Source organism: Phocoena phocoena, chromosome 10 (genome assembly GCF_963924675.1).
Source record: "Phocoena phocoena chromosome 10, mPhoPho1.1, whole genome shotgun sequence".
Classification (NCBI taxonomy): domain Eukaryota; kingdom Metazoa; phylum Chordata; class Mammalia; order Artiodactyla; family Phocoenidae; genus Phocoena; species Phocoena phocoena.
In genome coordinates this window covers 63,809,995-63,832,255 of record NC_089228.1, presented here as the reverse complement: position 1 = coordinate 63,832,255, position 22,261 = coordinate 63,809,995, and the positions used below count along the sequence as shown (strand labels likewise).

Sequence of the window (22,261 nt, the reverse complement as noted above, 5' to 3'; positions counted from 1 at the left end):
AAAATTTTATTACAAGAATATACCTCTGTCAGATCTACTATTGATGGGTATTTGGGTTATTTACAGTTTTGGGCAATTACGAACAATTCTGTCAACCACGTTCTTGTATATATTCTGGAATAGAATATGTGAGAGTTTAAAAAAAAATTATAAGGTATATACCTAGGAGTAGAATTTCTGGGTAATAAGTCACAGTTACTTTTTGTAAGTCTCGTAGAAAAGAACGTTGCCAGATGATACAAATGATAAATACTGTAACAAGTGTTATTCTCACCTGGAGATTAGAACCATTGGTTTACAACATCTTTACCAAGGAGGTTGACCACAAAGGCAGTTCAGGTCTTTGGGGACAGGAGTAGGGATGTGATGAGAGTCATGTAGGATGGAAAGGGGTCAAATTTAGTTGAAGGGTTAGAAGACCCCCAGAAGGAAGTCTGTGAGTAAATTTGGTGTCATGACAGCTCAAACAGTTTTTTCAGGAGTTTAATAACATTCTTTATATTGTCATCCCCCAGGTGAATCTGTAACAGTGGTTCATGTTTTCTCCACCTTATGGGGACATTTGGGCAGTGGGGGACAATTGATCATTGGCCATATAGTGATAGCAAAGGACACAGCTCTCTTAGGACTGAGAATTCCTAAGAAGAAGGGAGAGGAACTCACACTATCAAGAGAAGGAAAAAGAATCTTGCCAGAAATGAGAATGGGAAAAAGAAACATTCTGTTCAACCAGATTAAAGACTCTGTATCTACTAAAAACAATGGTGGCTATAAGAAGACTGTGGTGTAGCAAAGCAAGCCAAGGCAATTTGGGTTTCTTTCCATGTCATTGTACAAAATGTGCTCTAAGTGGGCCAGTGCGCTGTAATCAACATGGTGTGGTTGAAGAATGGTGTCTGTGTACCCCGTCACATGATCACCCTGCTGAGGCATCCTGCCAAGAGGGCTACAGGAATTGTTCCTCATGTGCCCTGGCTCATCTCAGAGAGAAGGCAGAAGGGTTTATAAGCTTGGGGAGTTTTCTTCCATGACGATCTGCGGAAGTTGAAAACTTGAAGATTTAATCAGTCTTAGAGGCATTGTGTCTATCTTATAGAATGTAGTTAATTTAAAGCATTTGGACACCAAACTAAGATCCCATCAGGATAATGAGGGAAGGATTGAGGAATCACTGTTTTCGTTGTGGGATGCTGTCAGATAGGGTTGTTTTTCCATCTGGTATGTGCATCCCCAGTTGAATAAAGTAGTATTTGTGACAGGCTCTTTTTGAGGATGCTTTTACTATGCAGAACAAAACTTAAATTTGCTTGCTTTAAATTAGGATTTAAAATTTGGATTAGGATTAAATTGGGATTTCTGTTGGACGTTGGGATTTGGGGGTTGTCATTTCCACAGACATACAACTAGCTTATTATTCACTGTAGATCTAAGTCCTTGGTTGACTTGGTTTCTTGTATTTTTTCTGAACGGTCCTTGAATGTATGGATTTGGTGATGGTTTTTGTGCTGTTGCTGTTATGCCTTTCCTGGAAAACAAAGTGAGCTTTTCATGCCTGAGTAAACACATCGATGCATTATTAAACTGTCAGACTCTTTGAACAACTGGCATAAGCTCAGTTATTCAAATGTGACTCTTTTGAATGGCTTTTGTGTCAGCTAATGCTTTAGTGTAACCCACATAAAGAAATTTCAATACCTTTCCTTAAGAAATTAAATTTCAGCCCTATGATTAAAGAACTCCAGAGGATTAGTCCTTTTGTTGAGCACGCTCATTGTCATATATAGCTAATTGGTAGCATTCATTTGCTGAGATTCATAGTTCGTTTTATTTTAAAACATCTTTCTTTTTTGTTAAAAAAATAAAGTTGTTCATGCATTTCCCTTGTTGCCTAGCATAACAGTTTTTCCCCCTGTTCCCTTTTCAACAAGCACACGTGCTTTTTTCCATAGAGTACCTGCCATTTTGTCTTCTTTGAAAATTATATTTGCGTCGTCAATCTTTTTCAAGTTCTCTGGTCTTTACAGTAATCGTTTTTGTTGTTTGCTTGGTATTGAGTTATTAATAACATGCTAATCATTTCCCTTATTTGACATGCTTTTCATTTGTAGCGATAAGAATGCAAAGACATATTGTGCACCGTAGCTGGTTTTTCTTATTTTCAATTATGTTAGGAGAATAGATGCCCAAAAAGTATTGTTATGATGTCAGTGGACTTGAAAAACTTTTTACGTTTTGTGTATTGCCCAACTGGTTGTCAAAGATGATGTCTTCTTTTTGATTGTATAAGTTACAATCCCTTTTACCAAAGGAAAAGAAATGATGAAGCTTATTAAATGTTACCATCCTTTGCAGCTATCATTTGGGGCACCCTGTCATCTTAGTAGAGACTTTTTCCTTTGTAAATTCAATTTCTATTTTTAGCAAGGTAATATATGCAAATAATGTTTTAAAAATCCAATAAGCCTCTTGCCCTCCCCCTCTCCCACTCCAATTTCTGGCTTTTGCGAACCCCCAGCTCTGGGATATTTCTATTGACATTAGCTTCCACATTGCTAAATGGCTTGATTTTACTGTTTGATTCCCACCCCCCGACAACACACACTTTTTAGTTATTTATTGATTTCCTTCTATGGAAGATGAGTCTTTAGTACTTGCAGTTTCTTTCCCATCCTCTCAGTATTGACGTAATATAAATTTTGTTTTTGACAGTATATAAATATTAAAATATTATGACTGTATAAGTATTGCTCATAACCAAATTTTATATTTATATTATGACTATATCTTCTTTTACTCTGTATTTTTTCTGGAATCAATAACTCCCTCCTTTTTTGCTTGCTTTGTTTTCTCTGTTTCAGTTTCTAATTTGTCACCAAATAAATCTTCCTGATACTTCCAAAACATGTCAGATAATTCCCCACATGTGTTTTTATTTTTAATTGTTTTTATGGGAGCCCTCATATTTTCTTCAGTGTAGACAGGTTGCTCTTGGGACCCGCTGCTCGGTTGCCATCTTGGAATTCCTTCACTGTTTTGTCCTTTGTCTCTGTTTTGTTGATTCTCTGATTTCTGGATCTCAGATCTTCCTCCTTTTAGATTTATTGGGTTGGCCCAAAAATTCATTCAGTTTTAAGTGAAAATAAGAGACACGTTTTTCATTTTCACCAAGAATTTTATTGAACAACATAGTCACTAACCAAATGAACTTTTTGGCCAACCCAATACTTCCACATTTCGATGGATTCTGTTTTTTTTTTAATGAATTTGTTTATTTTATTTATTTATTTTTGGCTGCATTGGGTCTTCGTTGCTGCACGTGGGCTTTTCTCTAGTTGTGGCAAGTGGGGGCTACTCTTCGTTGTGGTGTGCGGGCTTCTCATTGTGGTGGCTTCTCTTGCTGCAGGGCATGGGCTCTAGGCGCGCAGGCTTCAGTAGTTGTGGTGCGTGGGCTCAGTAGTTGTGGCTTGCGGGCTCTAGAGCGCAGGCTCAGTAGTTGTGACACACAGGCTTAGTTGCCCCGCGGCATGTGGGATCTTCCCGGACCAGGGCTCGAACCCGTGTCCCCTGCGTTGGCAGGCAGATTCTTAACCACTGTGCCGCCAGGGAAGCCCCTCGATGGATTCTTGAGAAAGGTCCAAGGAAGATAAGTTTTTTGAGACCATGCGTGTCTGAGAATGTCTTTATTCTGTCACATACCTGACTGATGGTTTGGCTGGGTATGTGATTTCAGGTTGGGAATAATGTTTTCTTGGAATTTTGAAGGCATTGCTCCATTGCCTTCTTACTTTCAAGGTTGCTGTTGAGTCCAGCACCATTCTGATTCCCAGTCCTTTGTTATGACCTCCCTTACCCCCCCAACCCCTTGGTCTCTGGAAGCTTTTAGAATTGTCTTATTTCTGGAGTTATGAACTTTTATAATATTCCTTGGTATCCCTGTGTGTTTTGTGTCATTCATTTTATTGTCCATGTGTTGGGCCCTTTCAGACTAGAAACTCATGCTCTGCAGTCCCTGTGTTTTCTTTCTCTTTGGAATACCCATTCATTGGATATAGTACCTTGAGGACTGATCCTCTAATTTTCCTATTTTTTTCTGTCCCGTTTCTCCACCTCATTGTCTTTCTTTTCTACTTTCTGAGGGATTTCTGTTAACTTTATTTTTCATCTCTTTTATTGGATTCTTATATTGATGCTGCACTAGTTTTCAATTTCTGAGAGTTTATTCTTTGAAGTTTGCCTTTTATGACATCATGCTGCTTCACTTCCTCTTATTTCTCTGTGGGTATTAATTGTATTTTTTTTGGTTGGTGAATTTTTTCCTGCTCCCTACATCACATTTGTTTCTTCTGAGATGTGTGTGGGTGCCCACTCTCTTGGATGTAAAGGGCTTTCCTCACGTGTCTGGAGAACCTTGGTTCTGTTTAAATGAGATCCAGGCACTTGAAGTAAAAACGGAGAGAATTGAAGCTCTGAGTGCATGGATGGGGCTTGTAACCTGGGGCTTCCCTATTGTATAATCCGCGTCTGTAAGTCTGTCTGTTTCCCCCGCTGGGAGCCTGGCTGCAGGGAGAAGGGGGTGGATCTCAGTGAGCAGGCTCTGACCCCCTCCACCTGTTTCCAGTTGGGTGCCTCACCCCTGCCCTTAGCCGTGCTTACAGTCAGCTCTTCTGGGGGAAATTTCCAGTCCCCTGCCTGGTTGTGCAGGGGAGAGGAGGGCTTATGGGGGCCTGTCTTTATATCCATTTTCAGACAGTTCTCCTTCCTTCAGGGGTACCTGGACCTAATCTGCTATTGGCAACTCACTCCATAGGCTTAAATTTCAGCTTTGTATCGATTCTTTCGTTAGCTGTCATTTAATTTATCTGTTTTCTAGCTTCAAGGATTTTGTTGCATGTCTAGTTTGCTTCTCGTTCCCTCTCATCTTGAATTGTCTTCATGCCTTTATTTCATATTTTTATATCTATATCCATCTCCCTATAAATCCCTTTAATGCTATTTTAGTACGGTTTTTAAAGGGTGTGGCGCAAAAGGCACCTCTGTTTGCTGTGGTTAATGGAAGGATCCAGTGCAGGCTCTTTTTTAGAGTGGCCAAAAATAATTTTTTTCTCCTCCACACATTTGTGGGATATTTATATATTTTCTAATGCACAGTAATTTCTTTTAAAAATGTTTAAGAAATATTTTACTCTAATTTTCAAATACCTTTATTTAACATTGCAGATTTCATATCAGGTTCCATAAGTAGAAAATGTGACCACCTACTGGATAATATAAAGGAGTCATTACTATTCTCATTGAGTTACTTATTCATTGTTAAAAAATTTTAAGTTTGAAATAATTGTAGATGGTACACAGAGATGGCCTGTGTACCCAGTTTACCCTGTTGGTGACATCGCCACATGACTTTGGTACAATATCAAAATCAGGAAATTGACATTGGTGCAATCGTCACTAATTTTTAAAAGACGTATTGTTTTTAAATTTCATATTGGGCAAAAAGTTTACACTGCAAATAGATGTGAGACCTACGTGAAACTATTTTGTCTTTCAGCAATTTTTCCAGCTAGTCAAGTTACGAAAGCTTGGACTTAGCGATAACGAAATTCAGCGGCTCCCTCCAGAAATAGCAAACTTCATGCAGCTGGTGGAACTTGATGTGTCCCGAAATGGTAAGAAAAAATGATTCCACTTGAATTGTTCATTTGTCTCTTCTGATGCTGGTGCTTACAATTTTTAGTAAATACGGCTGGGTAAATGTTCTTGGAGGAAAGCTATGTATATGTTCTGGGATGAAATTAATGCCGTTATTGAATACTTTAGTCACCTCATATGTATTTACCCAAAATGTCATGACAGTTTTTAGGCGATAACTTTCTCAAAGTTGGTTCAGTCTGATTCACAGCGGTGGAGCTGCGGACTGGCAAATCCGCAGCTTGCCCCCACGTTTGATTGGAGGTGACATTGAGGGCTACTAGTATGGTCATTTGTCCAGATCTCGGGGGACTGCTGTGGCAGGGAAAGCGCCCTAGGGAAGGGTTGGTTTCTCCTGGCTATGGCCTGGTTGCCTGGGCTGCTCCCCTGAGAATCTGTCTCCCTGCTGCAGTGAACAGACCTGCTTGCCGTCCAGATATTTCTGTCAGTTTCATTCAGTTCTGATTAGGCCCCGGGTAGGTCTGCCCACTTGCATTATTTGTGTGGCATATTTGTGAGTTTATTTTGATTTTCAGATTTCACTGTAATGTTGCTTCCTTTTAAGTGAACGCCCTAGTAGGGTGTTTATATCCTGTTTAACCTTTCATTTTTAAATGGGTACCCTGGTTTTACCTTGGGTTTTATAGCCCTTAGAGCATTCCCCGGGCAGACTGGTCCCATGGCTTGTTGGAGCATGTTTGATTCATTACTTCAAGTTAAAGTGGCAGCTCCCAGGGGTCCTGTCTTTAGTGATGGAATTCAGTCCTTGCAAGAACTCCGGTTTAATGTCCTGAGGATAAGCCCATATGTAATCTATTGTTTATAAAAATGATAATCCTTTTCTGTCTCTCCTATTACAGACCGGCATTGTGTTTTGTTTTGCTTTCCTACAAAAATCTGTAGGTTCCTTCTCAGTGACCCTCAGGTCTGGCTCTTTCAATCTGATGTCCTCTGCAGAAACCCCAAGGCCCGGATAATAGTATCTTCCTGTGGGTCATTGTTATAAGGCAGCAATAATAATCAGTACTTGATTGAAAACATGGTGAAGAAAGAATGATTTTACCCTCCACTTTTTAAATTGCTCCCACCTCTCAGATCCCATCCATTGGAAACTGTCTTTAGGCCAAGCCATATGCTCTTGATATAGCGTCTACCCTTATTTGTCATGAGAATTATTTCTTCCCTTGCAGGTACTAGAAAGAGTGAAAAAAATTAGTTTGGGAGGCTTGTTTACAAAGGCTTATTTGGTTGCAGGGGGGGTCAGCTCTGCTTCAGTAAAAGGGATTTGATGATAAGGATGGGGTGTGGGGTGGAGCTGACTTGCTAAAAGCATTGCCCCGGGGTCCACATCTGACACCATTTTAGTGGTTTCTTGGCCTCTCTCTTCTGCTTACGGGTGCTCTGTTCTTTGGAACTGGCCTCTGCAGACCTGGTTTCTTGTGGTTTCTCACCATGCACTTCTGGGCCTCTGCCCTTGCTGTGGCATCTGGCTGCCATTTCTAAATGAGGCCTGGTTGACCCAACTCATCTTTTTAAGCCAACCGTAAGCCATAGCTGCCGGTCACTGGGCACTCTAGGTATCGGCTACCCTGGTACGGGGGTGGCAAGCGGTACAGAGCGCGGCCCTGCCCTCATTGCAGAAGTTGTTGATGGGCAGCGTCCCCTCGCACTGCAGGTTGGCAGGGGGCGGACCTCTGAGGCCAGCCTTGCCTCTAAGGCTGTCCTGCGTCTCCCTTACCTAAGGCGTATGTGATTGAAACTGCTCTCTCTTGTCTTAGCGATGATCTCAGTTGTAAAGACTGGCTGGCTATGAACTCTGCAAGGAAGCAGTGACTTTGAAAAATGGTCGCTGAAATCACACAGTCCCAAGAAATCAAATAGTCATTTTGAAATTGGCATTAGGAAGGAAGAGAAGCAGGGGTCCAGAAATACTTGAGAAAGAGGAGAAGTATTGGCTTTAATTATCTGGGAGCAGAGAACGCATAAAGCTTGAAGGTTGCGGTCCTATTCTTGACTCTGATGGGAAGAGATGCTCTGTGGGAATTCAGCATTGTCAGCGGCCAGTTTTACCAGATTCCACATCAGCTGTGTCTTTTCAGATATTCAGAGGAAGAAAGAAGGGCTACGTGCCTCTTTCCACATGTCCATTTATACCTTCCAGCATGTTGATAAGAGGAGGTGAGCTTTCACTGTAGTCGTGTCAGGTCACACAGTGTTTTATCTCCCTGGGATGCCTACCCTCCTTTTCTCCCCGCCTCATTTTCAGCCTCTCCTTCTGCAGGTGTTGGACTTTTGTGACGGATCCCGCAGATCTGCTCCCTTTTAATCAGGCTCTTGTAGAAATGCTGGGGGAGTTAAACTCCCCCTTCGCCTATTGGCAAAGCCTTGCTCTGGCTCGTGTGTGTGGTGGGAATGGGGTGGTGGTGGTGGAGGGGCCTTTCTTTGTGGTTGTGAAAAAACTGCACAGATGACAGAGCAGAACAAGGTCATGGTTTTACTATAACCAACAGGAACGTGGGTCTGGAGCTGTTTCCAGGTCAGGCAAATCTCCCTATGTCTCCTCTCTCATTCTTCTGGCCCATAAAATCCCATTAATGTGAGTTTCCTAGGCAGCTGAGTAGGTGAATCCAGGTTACAGAGTCTGCAGCCTGAGAGGCAGTGGGAGGACCCGCACTTTGCGTGGATGCCGGTGTTTGTAAGGGTTTGGGGCTCCATGTCTGGAGTGTGTCTTCTGCAGCCCCAGCGGAGAAGGCCCTCTCCGTGATCAGAGGCTTTTCCTGCCCAGTCCCTGGGTTGTAGCAGGGCCACAGCCAGCACTGGCCACTGTCGTGATAGGACCTTTGTTGCCTTCCTCAGTTCCTGATTTTCCAGAAAGTGTCGCTTGTCCATAGAGGAGGGAGGCCAACGAGATGTTGTTTCCAGAAAGTGTCGCTTGTCCATAGAGGAGGGAGGCCAACGAGATGTTGGTGTCAGACCACTCAAGCCCTTTTGGATCAGTGCTTGTCAAACTTGACCGTGCCATGAATTACCATTGGATTTTGTTAAAATGTAGATTTTGATGCAGTAGGTCTGGGGTGGGTCTGGAGATGCTGCATTGCTAGGAAGCTCCCCAGGGATGCCAAACACACTGATGAGGAGATCTTAGCTGTCCCCACCCCCAAGCCCGCTCCTAACAGCCCCTCAGCAGCTTCCTGTGGCTTTGAGCCCAGATTCGCTGTTTCTCTTGGTCCCGCACCTGACCATGTGGAAGGTGGGAAACCTCCAGGATATTCCTGGCTAAAGGGTAAGAGGCTAGAGCTGACTGAAGTTCAAGTCAGCTTTGATTCCAGGAGCAAAATTAGACGTTTCCTAATGTTCCCTGCTCAAGGGAGGGAGATAGTACTATAGGCTTCAAGTTAAGGTCTGATGCAGTTTTCTGTGGTGAAGCGCATCCGCTTTCATGCCCGGACTTTTTGTCTGTTTTCTCTGCTCACCGATTCTTAGCTCTTGGAGACAAATGCTTTCTGGATACGTGAGAAGAGGTACTACCCCAGAGTACTATCTCGCTGTCCACAAGTGTAGGGTGGACTTTCTTTTTTTTTTTTTTTGCCGTACGCGGGCCTCTCACTGCCGTGGCCTCTTCCGTTGCGGAGCACAGGCTCCGGACGCGCAGGCTCAGCGGCCATGGCCCACGGGCCCAGCCGCTCCGCGGCACGCGGGATCCTCCCGGACCGGGGCACGAACCCGCGTCCCCTGCATCGGCAGGCGGACTCCCAAACACTGCGCCACCAGGGAAGCCCCTAGGGTGGACTTTCTTAGTGCATCATGAATCCTGCCCAGAGGGTTCGTAATTTGAATTTTATAGTCTATGCTGTAATTCGACTTACATCACAGTACTGTATCATTATCTGTTTAGTTCAGTTTTTTTTCCCCCAAAGTGTAAGGCATACGCCACCGGCACTGCTAGAGAAGATTTTAAGTGGTACTGCAAAACAGCAGTTTTTAATATTGAATCAGAGCGAGGAAGTTATCCTCTTTCCTTTTTATTTAAAGAATTTTTTACTCCCGTTAGGTTGCTTTCTGTAAAACTTAAGAGCACTATATTGTATTGATTGTTATACTTCTCTTTTATATCTGGTGATGATAATGGCTTTCTATTCATGTTAGTGATTTAAAAATAAATCTTACTCAACAAAGTTGATTTAAAAGAGTGAGGTAAATAATAAAGAACACAGGTGCTCTACCAGGATGACAAAAATTGTGAAGGTAGAACAGGGGTGGATGAAGTTAAGGAAATGCTATTAGTATTAGCACAGCCAAAGAAGTCATGAGTTTATTTCTCTTATGGGGCAAATAATACTGCATGTGGAACAAACATGGCCAGAGACTGCACCTTCTGGGGAATTACTTTGCAAACTTGAGTGAACAAGAAACTAAAAGACAGTTTTAGTACAAAACCCTCACTGGCACTGGGACAGAGCTTCAGAGTTAGCAGATGGACAGCTTATCCAGTCCGTCAGCAGGATCATCGTCCCACAAAGTCGAGAGGCTAGACTTGGATTAAATGTTTGGGTTAGTCTCCCTCTGTACAGCTGCAAGATGGGGATCAGTGTCTGTGCTCTGTGGCAGTGGGTTTGTTTAATGAAATCTAAGATCAATTTTGAAGCCTGCTGAAATGCCCTTGTATAACAGCAAGTCTTGGTGCTTCTGAGTGTGCCCTGAAAAAAAGCTCTTTCTGGCAAGCCAGGCATCCAGTGTGCCTAGAAGTCCTCCTTCTTGGTTATGAACAGTTAGTGTTTTTAGGGTGTAATAACTACATACACCCACAACAGAAGTGTGACAGAGGCCAGTTCTCGCCCACGCAGACTTAAGACTTTCCACAATCAGGCCATTGTTCCCTTCTCTGTCTCTGCCTAATTCAGGGCCAGGCTTAGTGCTCTGCCTAGCACGCCGCTCCGGTGTGCTGGATTAACACAGACGTAATCTGTGTTATCAGTCGGTGAGTTTCTTTGTCACAGTCACTGTGAAAATGGTACAGGAGACACCCCTCAAAGAGAAGCCCCATAGTGCCACTCTGCCTTGTGGGTGGAGAGCTGACAGTTTCTACCCCAGACCCGGCTTGGTTGTCTTTACAAGTACTGCCACGTTCCTACCACAGGCCTTTTCTCTGTCTTAAACTTTTTACCTGTTCTTTTGTTAGGGAGAGGGGTTAATAATAGAAAACATATAATTGCCTTCCACTCACATTTTAATTCCAGATAATAATAATTATTTTCAAAGTGGAGGTGGAAAGAAATTTGGCATCTATGACGTTTTCTAATCACCTTTCCATTTTAAACACTGAAAGAGTTGGAATAAACTATGCAAACAGATCCTTCCTTCCTTTTTTTTTTTGTACCATAAAGAAACATCCATGATATTTTATCAGATAAACCTGAAAATCTGTCACAAATTAGTGATGCAAATTGTTAAATCTGTAGGGAAATTTTGACAACATTGCCTCTGCTCAAAATGATTTTGGAACTCTTTCAGAATTTGTCATTTTGCGTACCCTCAGACCAGTGGTTTCACGTTTTCTAGTGGATCAGTTTTCAAAAACAACCATGCATTACTTAAGGCCGACTTAGGTAAATAAACCAGGACACTGATAATTTTGTAGTACTCAAAATCTGCCTCAGATGGCAATTTCAAAAAAGTATAAAAGAGTAAACTATTGTTACTCTTTATTAATTCATATGGTTCTCTCCCACTTACCAGAAAAATTGTGGCTGTGCTGAATAAGTTGTAGGTTTATATAACTTTCTCTTTCTTGTTTTCTCTTTAATTAGCAGGTTGTAATAGAGATGGTGCCCTGAGTTTGAGGTCAACACCTCTGAATATATTTTTTAGGTCGGTCAGTCCTGGGTTCTCTAAATGTTTAGAGATTGTCAGTAGCTCCTCATCCCTCCTCCACCCCTCCCCCATTCAGTCATTCACTCAGTCCTGCACTGCTCTGTGGCTGGGTGATGAATTTTCCAAAACAGTGTTGGATTTACACAGAATGGGCTAAGATGAAGGCACATAATTGTAGTGTTTTCTCCTGAAGTAAAACAAAACCCTGGGCATATATCCAGAGGAAACTCTAACTGGAAAAGATACATGCACCCCTATGTTCATAGCAGCACTATTCACAATAGCCAAGACATAGAAGCAGCATAAGTGTCCGTCGACGGATGAATGGATAAAGAAGATGTGGTATGTGTGTGTGTGTGTATATATATATATACACACACACACACACACACAGGGAATTATTACTCAGCCATAAAAGGAATTGAAATAATGCCATTAGCAGCAACATGAATGGACCTAGAGATTATCATACTAAGTGAAGTAAGCCAGACAGAGAAAGACAAATACCGTATGATATCACTTATATGTGGAATGTAAAATATGACACAAATGAACTTATCTATGAAACAGAAACAGACTCACAGACATAGAGAACAGAGTTGTGGTTGCCAAAGGGGATAGGGGTGGAGGAGGGATGGATTGGGAGTCTGGGATGAGCAGATTCAAACTATTATATATAGGATGGATAAACAACAAGGTCCTACTGTATAGCACAGGGAACTATAGTCAGTATCCTCTGATAAACCATAATGGAAAAGAATATGAAAAAGAATGTATAGATACGCATAACAGAATCACGTTGCTGTACAGCAGAAATTAACACATTGTAAATCAACTATACTTCAGTGATAAAAAAAAAAAAACCCAACATGTGGAATGCCAGTCTCTGCTCACTTTCTAATTAGGCAGTTTTCCTTGGTATCAGGTTGACAGTTCCCAGCTGTAAAAGTGGTTGAGGGTGGGTGGCCATGGCGCTTCATTTTTGATTTTGAGGTCACCTGTTTTGTCACGTGACTTGGGCTGGAGCCAAGAGATGCTAAGCCTCCAGGCAGCTGAGGGCTGGGTGGCATCTCTCCGTAAGAAGGGTGACAGCAATAGGCTGCCATGACCAGAAACAATGCTCTGAGCTTATTAAGCTAGAAAAGACACGTCTTAGAAAAGGATGAAGAAGCCGAGGAGGAAAGGGGGACTGAGGAGCAGGACTGAGAACTGAAACTAGAGGGTTATATATAGAAATGATTTGGTTTTTATTTTATTTTATTTTATTATTTATTTATTTATTAATTATTTAACTGGCTGCATTGGGTCTTCTTTGCTGTGTGCGGGCTTTCTTTAGTTGCGGCGAGCGGGGGCTACTTTTCCTTGCAGCGTGTGGACTTCTCTTTGCGGTGGCTTCTCTTGTTGCGGAGCACGGGCTCTAGGCACAGGGGCTTCAGTAGTTGTGGCACGCGGGCTCAGTAGTTGTGGCTTGCAGGCTCTAGAGTGCAGGCTCAGTAGCTGTGGCGCATGGGCTTAGTTGCTCCACAGCATGTGGGATCTTCCTGGACCAGGGCTCGAACCCTGGCTCGTGTCCCCTGCATTGGCAGGCGGATTCTTAACCACTGTGCCACCAGGGAAGCCCAGAAATGATTTGGTTTTTAAATTGACTTTCTAAGTATTGAATATATCCTCAGTCTAACACACCTGCTCCAAGCTAATAATAAATTTTGATTCTTACATCTTTTCAGTTTGAAAAAACCTTGGATCCAGGCCTTTTTTTTTTTTTTTTTTACTGTTTGTGGTTATCAACTATAGCTCATAATTATTATTTTTTTAAATTCAAGCAACATTTATTGAGTACTTACTGTGTTTGTGTAAGGCTCTTTGCTGAATTCTTCTATCCCTTAAGGAGGTAATTCTACAGGCACAACAGACATATGTAAGTAATTTAACATTGATGGCTTATACAGTTATACAAATAAAGTGCTCAGGGCACACAGAGAGGTGTCAGTTACAGTGTAACTGATTTGAAAGAGGCTTGAGAGAATAATGGGGATTTTTGGTTTGAAGTTGAAATCATGCAGTCTTTAACAATTCTTATACTTGAGTTGCAAATTTGGAGGGAGTTAAAGAGTGGATTCCTCAGCTGAGTTGTTGTTTGTTGGAAAACTTTTTCAAATGTTTGTTATACATTTATGGAGTCAATGATATCATTAAAATGCAAATATCTCAGTGCTTGTCTGTTGGTTACTCACTGAAAATGTTAAGATTCATCCAAAATCAGAGAAGAGGGAATTCCCTTGTGGTCCAGTGGTTAGGACTCGGCGCTTTCACTGCCGTGGCCCTGGGTTCAATCCCTGGTTGGGGAACTAAGATCCCACAAGCCGTGCTGCGCGGCTAAAGAATTCTCAAGGGCTCAACAGAATGAGAAATTTTATTGCTGGTCAATTTACAGTCCCTTCCCGTGTGTGTGTGTGTGTGTGTGTGTGTGTTTGGTGGGGGTGTGTGGAATGGGGAGGCGGTTGTGAGAGGCTCTGTTCTATATATTCAGGGATATATATATCTTCCTCCTTGGATGCACATGTCGCTTCAACTAGCGGCCACCAGGGTCCTCGTGGGAGGGGAAAACGGGGTTTGTGCCTGGGTGATTTTTATGGGCTGTGTTGAGAAGTGGCCTACATCATCCCCACCCATGGTCTGTTGGCCAGTTTCATGTCCCCAACTTAACTGAAAGGAGGTGGGAAGTGCAGTTAGGTATTTACACAAGAAAAAGAGAAAGCCAGCTGTTGGTAAGGCGTGAGCAGCAGCTGCCCCAACTGGCATTTAATTGAATCCTGGAATTGTACGGTTTTATGTCACTGATCACCTACAGGCCTAGTAAACACACACACACACAGACACACACACACACACACACGATTCTCTTGCACTGTCACAACCTTCCAGTGAGTGACCCATGTGCAGGAAATTCAGATGTGTGCCCCCAAAGAGGAAGGGTAGCCTCCTTTCCACATCTGCACGGAAATGTGTAAACCCAAACACGGATCGACATGATGGGTGGCCACCCATTTGCTAACTGCATAAACCCTGTGCAAGTATGCATGATTTTTTTTTTTAATTTGAATTTTTAGAAACTGGTTTAAAGTATATTTTGAAAACGAGAGTTTTATGTATGAGGGATGTTTGAGGTGCTTGCTCTGGTGAACATGGGGTCCTGAAAGATTTTCAGGACAGGGGTCACCATCTTGGATAAGTTATTTCAGTTCTCTGTGTCTCAGTTTCTTCATCTGGGAAATGTACTGTGACTCTTAAAAGAGGCTGTGTGTGTAAAGGGCTTAAAAACATGCCTTGCATGTAATGAACACTCAGTGTTGGCTGCTGGAATTAACCCTATTATTGTCCTTTGTTTTGGGTCATGAGGATCTGCACTAGGACTGTGAGAATAAATATGCAGGGCAGGGGTGAGGACGCGAGCACGTCTGAAGGCTAGAGTGACACAGGGAGGTTTCTACCTGAAGTGATGTCTAGATACTGTGTGCCTTACGCTAGGCGTTGTGCTGTTTCATCACATGTGTATTTTATCTAATCAACACACCGATCTTGGGAGCTGGGTAGAAGCATCTCAGGATCACTGATGGGGATGAGGAAGCTGGGGCTTGAAGAAGTTGTGGTATGCCTCCAAGTTGTAGTTCTAGTTAGTGATGGAGCTGAAATAAGAAACCCAGAGGGGTGGCACTTTTCATTATTTGGGGAACATTGAGCATGATAAAGGTAGAGCTGATAGTTCTAGTCTATTCTGAGAGAAAGAATATAGGCAATATTTATGACTAAGTACTCTTTGCATTTGGAGAGGAAAATCGGAAAAAGTCATCCTAAGAGATTTAAACTCATGAAATTCTACCTAGTGAATGAATTCAACCACCAGTAGAACTGGTCCGCCCTATGAGGTGATTTGTCCACCTTTTATGGCCAAAAAGGAAATATCATCTAATGAGAGAAAGTAGGGCTTTCTTGGGATGCTCTGATGTGACCCTTCTAAGGTCATCGTTGTGCTGTCTTGGCAAAAGAGCGGTATGTTGCCAGAAGCGTAGAACAAGGAAAGCCAAAAATGAAGACTGTATGGGGCTTTACCTTTGAAAGAAAAGTAAAGAGATTAGACAACGTGAACGTCCCAGGTCCCTTGGAAGTAGGTGAGGCCCTCTCGTATGGATAGGACTTTGCCTCTAACTGCCAGTGGCTAAGATGTATCATGTTCTTTTCTCAGAGTGTGAATATTCTGCAAGCACTGTGATGGGGCGTTTAATTCTCGAAAAGGATGCCGAAGACAGGTGATACGCTGATATGTTGACATCAGTACCTGGCTCCATCGGCATACAGATTGATCACTGGTCCCACGTGAATTTACTTAGCGTGGCACACATTTTCATAGCCTTATCTTCTCTGAGCACACTGTCACTGACCTGGCGACTGGGTGACTCACCGGCTTAACCCACCGACATTCATCTCACCCATGGAGTACACCTGAGGCTCTGCCTGGGCTAGCCAGCAGGTTTCCCTCTGAGAAATTCTTCTTTGCAATACAGAGTAGCCCCAGTTTAGCTGGTGTCCTTTTTTTCTTCTTTTTTCTCCCTGTACTTAAAGTGAATTCCATTTGACCTGTCCTTGAGAAGACTGGGGAAGGGTAGAGCAAGGACTTATCAGGATCATTGCTTTTCCAGCTTATGTTTTTTAAAGCACATGTTGCTTGTTGAGAATTAATAATAAGGAAACGTAAAGAAACACTGTTGAAAAACCAAGAGAACTGTGTGAATCTTTATCCTCAGAATACTTACTGAGGGCTTACTGTGTACGAGCTGTGAGGCCAAGCAAGCGCGTCGTGTGTTATCGCCTTTAATCCTCAGACCACCTCCAAGAAGGAAATTCGCATCCCCCCTGTTAACAGGTGAGAAAACCGAGTCTCAGATTTAAAAACCTTGTCTTTGGTGGCAGGGTGAGTGAGCAGTGGGTCCAGGTTTGTTAGATTCCAAATCACAATTCTGTCTCCCCAGTAGAAAAATGTTCTATCTTACTACCCAGAAATAGTCATCATTAATGTTTTTATGTATTCTCTTTATCTTTTTCCTTTTCGTAAGCTGCTTCACAAAAATTGGGGTTATGCACCACATAGATATTTCTGTCTTGCTTTCGTTCACTTCACATAGGTTTGCGAACATTTCCCAAACCTTTATTGTTAAATATTTAACTGTTTTAACAAGGCAGATTCATCCATAACTCTTGCCTTTTCGTCTTTCTGGAGTAAACACGGACTGATCTGTAACTTTAATACCAACAGGAAGCTATAGGTTTCAAAGATAGGATCGGTGTAGATAACCAACAAGATGGAGACATTTCCAGAGGATGTGATAAGTCAAGGGCAGCCAGACAGAGTGAGGTAAGAGGTGAGTAAGCAGTGTAGAAGTCTCTACCTGACTTTCTCGTGCTGAAATCAGTCAGGCAGACACAGCCGCCCCCAGGGCCACGCGGCTGCAGAGACAGGTACACGGGAAAGAACGTGGGCAGAAGCAGACCCGGCGCTAGCGCTCCGCTGCTTTTAAGGCTCTGTGAAGCAATCAGCTCTGTGTTTACCTAACATATGTTTTGTTTGTGAAGGTGCTCAGTGGAAGTGCCATTGCACGTTAAGGGTTGATGCCCTGGAGTGTTTAACTTTGCTCTTCACCCTTTGTTTGATGGCGTTGCAGGATGTGAAAGCATAGGCTTCCTCCATTCAGTGGGGTGGATGAGTGGTAGACCAAGAGGAACAAGGGGGCCTGAGCAAGGTAGACAAACATGGGAGGGCCAGGTGCCAACGACTCCACACGCATCCCCAGCAAAAGGCGGCCTGGAGCTGGAGAGTGGGGTGGGGGAGCCCCAAGTAACACCACAGAGGCCTCAACTAAGTCGGGGTGGCGGCAGGCACCCCGGAAACTGAGTGGGTCACGGGTGTTCCTCCCTCCCTCGCCTAACTCGGGCCTTCATACCTTTTTTTTAAATTTAATTTTTATCTTGTATTGGACTACGGTTGATTTACAATGTTGTATTCGTTTTAGGTGTACAGTTAAGTGATTCAGTTACACGTATACATCCATCCATTCTTTTACAGAGTCTTTACCCATATAAGTTATTACAGAACGCTGAGTAGAGTTCCTTGTGCTTTACACCAGGTCCTTGTTGCTTGTCTATTTTTATATATGGTAGTGTGCGTATGTTAATCCTAAGCTCCTAATGTATCCCTCCCCCTGCCACGTTTCTCCTTTGGTAGCCATACATTTGTTTTCTATGTCTGTGAGTCTGATTCTGTTTTGTAAGTTCATTTGTATCTTTTTTTTTTTTTTTTAGATTCCACATGTAAGTGATATCATATGTTATTAGTCTTTCTCCATCTGACTTACTTCACTTAGTATGATAATCTCTAGGTCCATCCATGTTGCCGCCAATGGCATTCTTTCATTCTTTTTAATGGCTAATATTCCATTATGTGTATGTACCACATCTTTTTCATCCATAAGTCAGGCCTTCTTATCAAGGTCCCTGCCTTGGGCTTTTGTCCTGGACCAGTCAGCCTTTCTATGTGACCCACTGGACCATGGCAAGGAGGTCTCCCTGTAGCTCGTTGGCATTTCCTAAGCAGATGCTCTGGTCTTCTGGAGACCTTCCCTGCAGCCAGCTGAAGTTATTCTTGTTTCTAAAATGCCTCTTGACTGTGCTGGCAACCGTTCTGACCTTCCTCAGGGATCCAGATGGGAAGAGAGAAACTCAGATAAGCGTTCTAAATAACGGCAGAGCATTTCCAAAGGCCCAGCAAAGCACTGGTGCAGTCTCGGCTGGAACGCACACTTCACTGAGATAAGGGACAAGGGAGCAGGAACAGTTTTAGAATGAGTTGTATTCATTTCCTGAATTTTTAAACTAGCACCAGGTATTCGAGTTCTGTGCTAGGAGCCAGTGGTAGCTGGCTAGTGGTAGATTAGTGATGGCTCTCAAGGGATTTAGGGGACAGGAATGAAAGGACCAGGTCCATCTGCGATGACAGGATGGTGTCAGAGGTGTGCCTGAAGGAGCCCAGGGTGGGGTGCGGTCTCCGCCATTCCTGGGGAAGGGAAGGGTATTAAGAAGTCTTCCTGGGAAAGATGACATTAACTCAAGCTCTGAGGAACAAGTTGCAGGTAGAGACGAAGAAATGACAAGAAGGACAAGAAGGATGTTCCTGGGCAGATGATATAGCGTGTGTGTGCGGGTCTGAAGGTCTGAAATTTGGGAAACGCAAGATATTACTGTAGCGCATGGCAAGAGACGAGGCCGGAGAGGGGTGGATGGCGGCGGGATCACGGGGGCCTGTGGGCTCGGCTAGGGAGTGTTTTCTTGAAACCCGGGGGGTGGGGGTAGGGTTGGCGCTGTGAAAGGGTGTCCAGCCGGGGAGTGACTCGCAGGTCTCCTGGCACCAGCAGGGAGCATGGGGTTGAATGGGGGCAGCCTGGAGGCAGGGGGCTAGGCATCCATGTGGGTAATGGAGAGACCGGAGGGGGGGCAGGAAAAAGGGAGATACTGGACCAGGCGTGTGGGTGACAGATGGGGAGGGGATGTGTTGGATGTGGAGGGAAGGGCGAGTGAGAGGTCTGTGACTGGGATAAACCCCCACTTCCCACCGTGGGGAGACGGGAGACGCAAGACAGGACAGGACTGAGAGCAAAGATGAGGGGGAGATGCCTTTGGAAGATCCCAGTGGAGGTGTTCGGTGGGCAGCTGAGTATCAGGGTCTGAGGCTCAGGGGAGGTGAAGGTTTGGGAGGCATCCTTGTGCAGGGGATATTTGGGGCTGCGGGAATGAAGGGCAGGGGCATGCAGGATGTCACCGTTTAAGGCAGAGCAGAGGAAGATCCAAGAAGGAGCGGTGGTTGGTCTGCTCAGCAGTGCTGGCTGGTGTCGTAGACGAGCCGAGCGAGAGCGTGGCCGACTGCCACCACGTCAGACTCCCCGGAGGACTGACCTCACGGGTGGAGCTAATGCTTGCAGATCAATGGATGGAGTTGTCGCCACAGATGAGACGGTCCAGGCACGGCTGCGGGAAGGCAGGACCTTGGGGAGCACCGTTGTGAAAGGACCGATGAAAAGGAGCCTGAGACAGAGGCTGGGAAGGAGCAGGTGGAGAAACGGGAGCATCCCAAGACCTTGCCTGGGAGCCAGATGCGGGAAGCACATCCAGGAAGGCTGCCTGGAAAAAGGGGCTGGATGGGAGTAAACGTGGGCTGATTTGGCATCTGGGAGGTCATCTGTGACCGGAGAAGCAACGCCCGAGCGGTTTATGGCATTCATTGCTTGTTGTTTTGTGCCCTTCTCCGGACTCTCTTTGCGAGATCAGAGAAGTGCTTGAAAAACACCTGCAGCCCCCATTTCCGGGAGGAAACAACAGCCATCACGGTTTCCTGCTGGATCTGCCAGTTCTAAGGCATGGGAGCGACCCTGACGTGATGTGTGTCTTGGACGGCTGACCGTGATATAATTAATGGAGGAGTTTCATAAGTTGGATCATAATGTGTATGGGTTTGATGGGTGTCTGGCATGGGGATGAGCCGTCTCAGGCACACCCAGAAGGCAAAAGGTGGGGGAAACCTGTCACCAATATTCTTTTTTCTGGAGTCTGGCCGTCAGCGATGGTTGGGACGAGAGTGGACTCTGGCATTTTAAGCCTGGTTATTCCATGTTAAGTGTTGAGGACCACAGACAGTGTTTCTCCTTCTAAGATCTTTTAATGGTTGCATTTACCCATTGTATTTCCAAGTTTATTTCACCTTGGGATTTTTTTTTTTTATAATTAGGAAAGCAGTATATGGTTCATTATAAAAAGTCAATGGAGGCAAAGTTTAAGTCATCAACCTGCCCTTCCCACTCACAGACTCTCCCCGCCCTGGTGAGGTTGCTCGTGTTGGGTGTCACACTACACTGGGCTTATTTTTATGACACCTTTCTTCCCCACTGCGTTTTAAGATCATTGTGGGCAAAGGCCGTGCCTCACCTTTGCCTCCTTAGCTTCTGCCACATAGCCTGACATAAGTCACCAGGGTTCACCAAGTATTAGCTGCGTAAATAGTCTGATATATGGACACGTGAATGAATAGGGTGCTCTCTTAGCCTTTGCCCTTGCTTCCGTTTTAACTTCAGAGAGAAACTGGATACAAGAGGAGAGCCCCTGTTTTTGTCACTTTTTGATTTGTAGGAGCGCTTATTCTCTGAATGGTGCTTTGTAACAAGGTGCAGGGTCTGCAGCCCCTCTATCCAGCTTTAGGTGCAGATTTCTTGAATTATGTGAATTAATCAGTTCAGAAACTGGTAGATGGCTGGCAGAGAATCAATGAAATGTGAGGTTTAGCACTTCCGTGGCATTATAAGGTGTGATCTTTATAACGGATTTTAAGTTCTTGAAAAGAAGCGCATAGGAACTTCGAGAAAATTTTATTGTGCTTTCTCTGCACGTCAGGAACTGGGATGTTATCACAGATAGAGCAGAAGGAAGAATCCTGTCCAAGAAACGACAAGCTACAGTCTCTCCGCAGAGGCCTACAGACCATGTGGGCAAAACCATGCTTGTAGGTTTAAAAGGGAGGATGGAGGAAAAGATGACAAAGTCCAGCAAATCAGAATGTCCTGCTGACCATCAGACCACAGAGAAAGGGGATTTCAGATATGATGGGAGCAAGAATTCTTTCTACCTGGAAAGTTAGACTTTGGATTTTGGTCTTCCTTCCTTCACTTGGAGCAGTGTTTCTCCAGGTGGGCTCTGGGACCGCCTACGTCAGAATCTTTGTTAAAATTGCATATTTCCCACCTTCCCCAAGGACTACACGTTCAGAATTCCCAGAGCAGGATCCCCGGAGTCTGCATTTTAATCTCCAGGGAAACTCATGTAAATTAAATTGGAGCCAGGAGCCACTCATTTAAGAACCTAACCGTAACCATCATTTGAAAAGATACATGCACCCCAGTGTTCATAGCAGCACTATTTACAATAGCCAAGACATGGAAGTGACTTAAATGTCCATTGACAGATGAATGGATAAAGAAGATGTGATGGATATATCTATCTATCCCACAGATACACAGATGTATATATATATACCCGCACACACACATACACATATATACAATGGAATACTACTCAGCCATAAAAAGAATGAAATAATGCCATTTGCAGCAACATGGATGGGCTTAGAGATTATCATACTAAGTGAAGTAAGTTAGACAGAGAAAGACAAATATATGATATCACTTATATGTGGAATCTGAAAAACAAAAGATACAAATGACCTTATATAGAAAACAGAAATAGACCCACGGACACAGAAAACAAACTTATGGTTACCAAAGGGAAATGGGGGGGAGGGATAAATTAGGGGTTTGGGATTAACAGGTACACACTACCATATATAAAATAGATAACAAACAAGGACCTACTGTATAGTACAGGGAACTCTACTTAATATTCTGTAATAACCTGTAAGAGAAAAGAATCTGAAAAAGAATCTGTCTGTATATATCTATATGTCTGAATCACTTTGCTGTACACCTGAAATTGTTACTAATATCATACCTTTTCATCTGTGAGTTGACAGCTTATATATTTAAGCCCTTAAGCTCTTTTTCTACAGTATTTTTTGGAATAGCATAAACATGTTTTTGAGCCCTTTTTAGAA

The 22,261-nt window shown here is 43.6% G+C and overlaps 1 protein-coding gene across 1 annotated transcript in view; it reads left to right on the top strand.

The window, feature by feature from the left end:
• Nucleotides 1-22,261, top strand: part of LRRC1 (leucine rich repeat containing 1) — a 125,488-nt gene that overhangs the window by 39,280 nt on the left and 63,947 nt on the right. Inside the window, exon 2 of the mRNA XM_065885599.1 lies at nucleotides 5,549-5,666. Coding sequence (XP_065741671.1) covers nucleotides 5,549-5,666 — 118 coding nt within the window. The remainder of the gene's footprint in view (nucleotides 1-5,548; nucleotides 5,667-22,261) is intronic.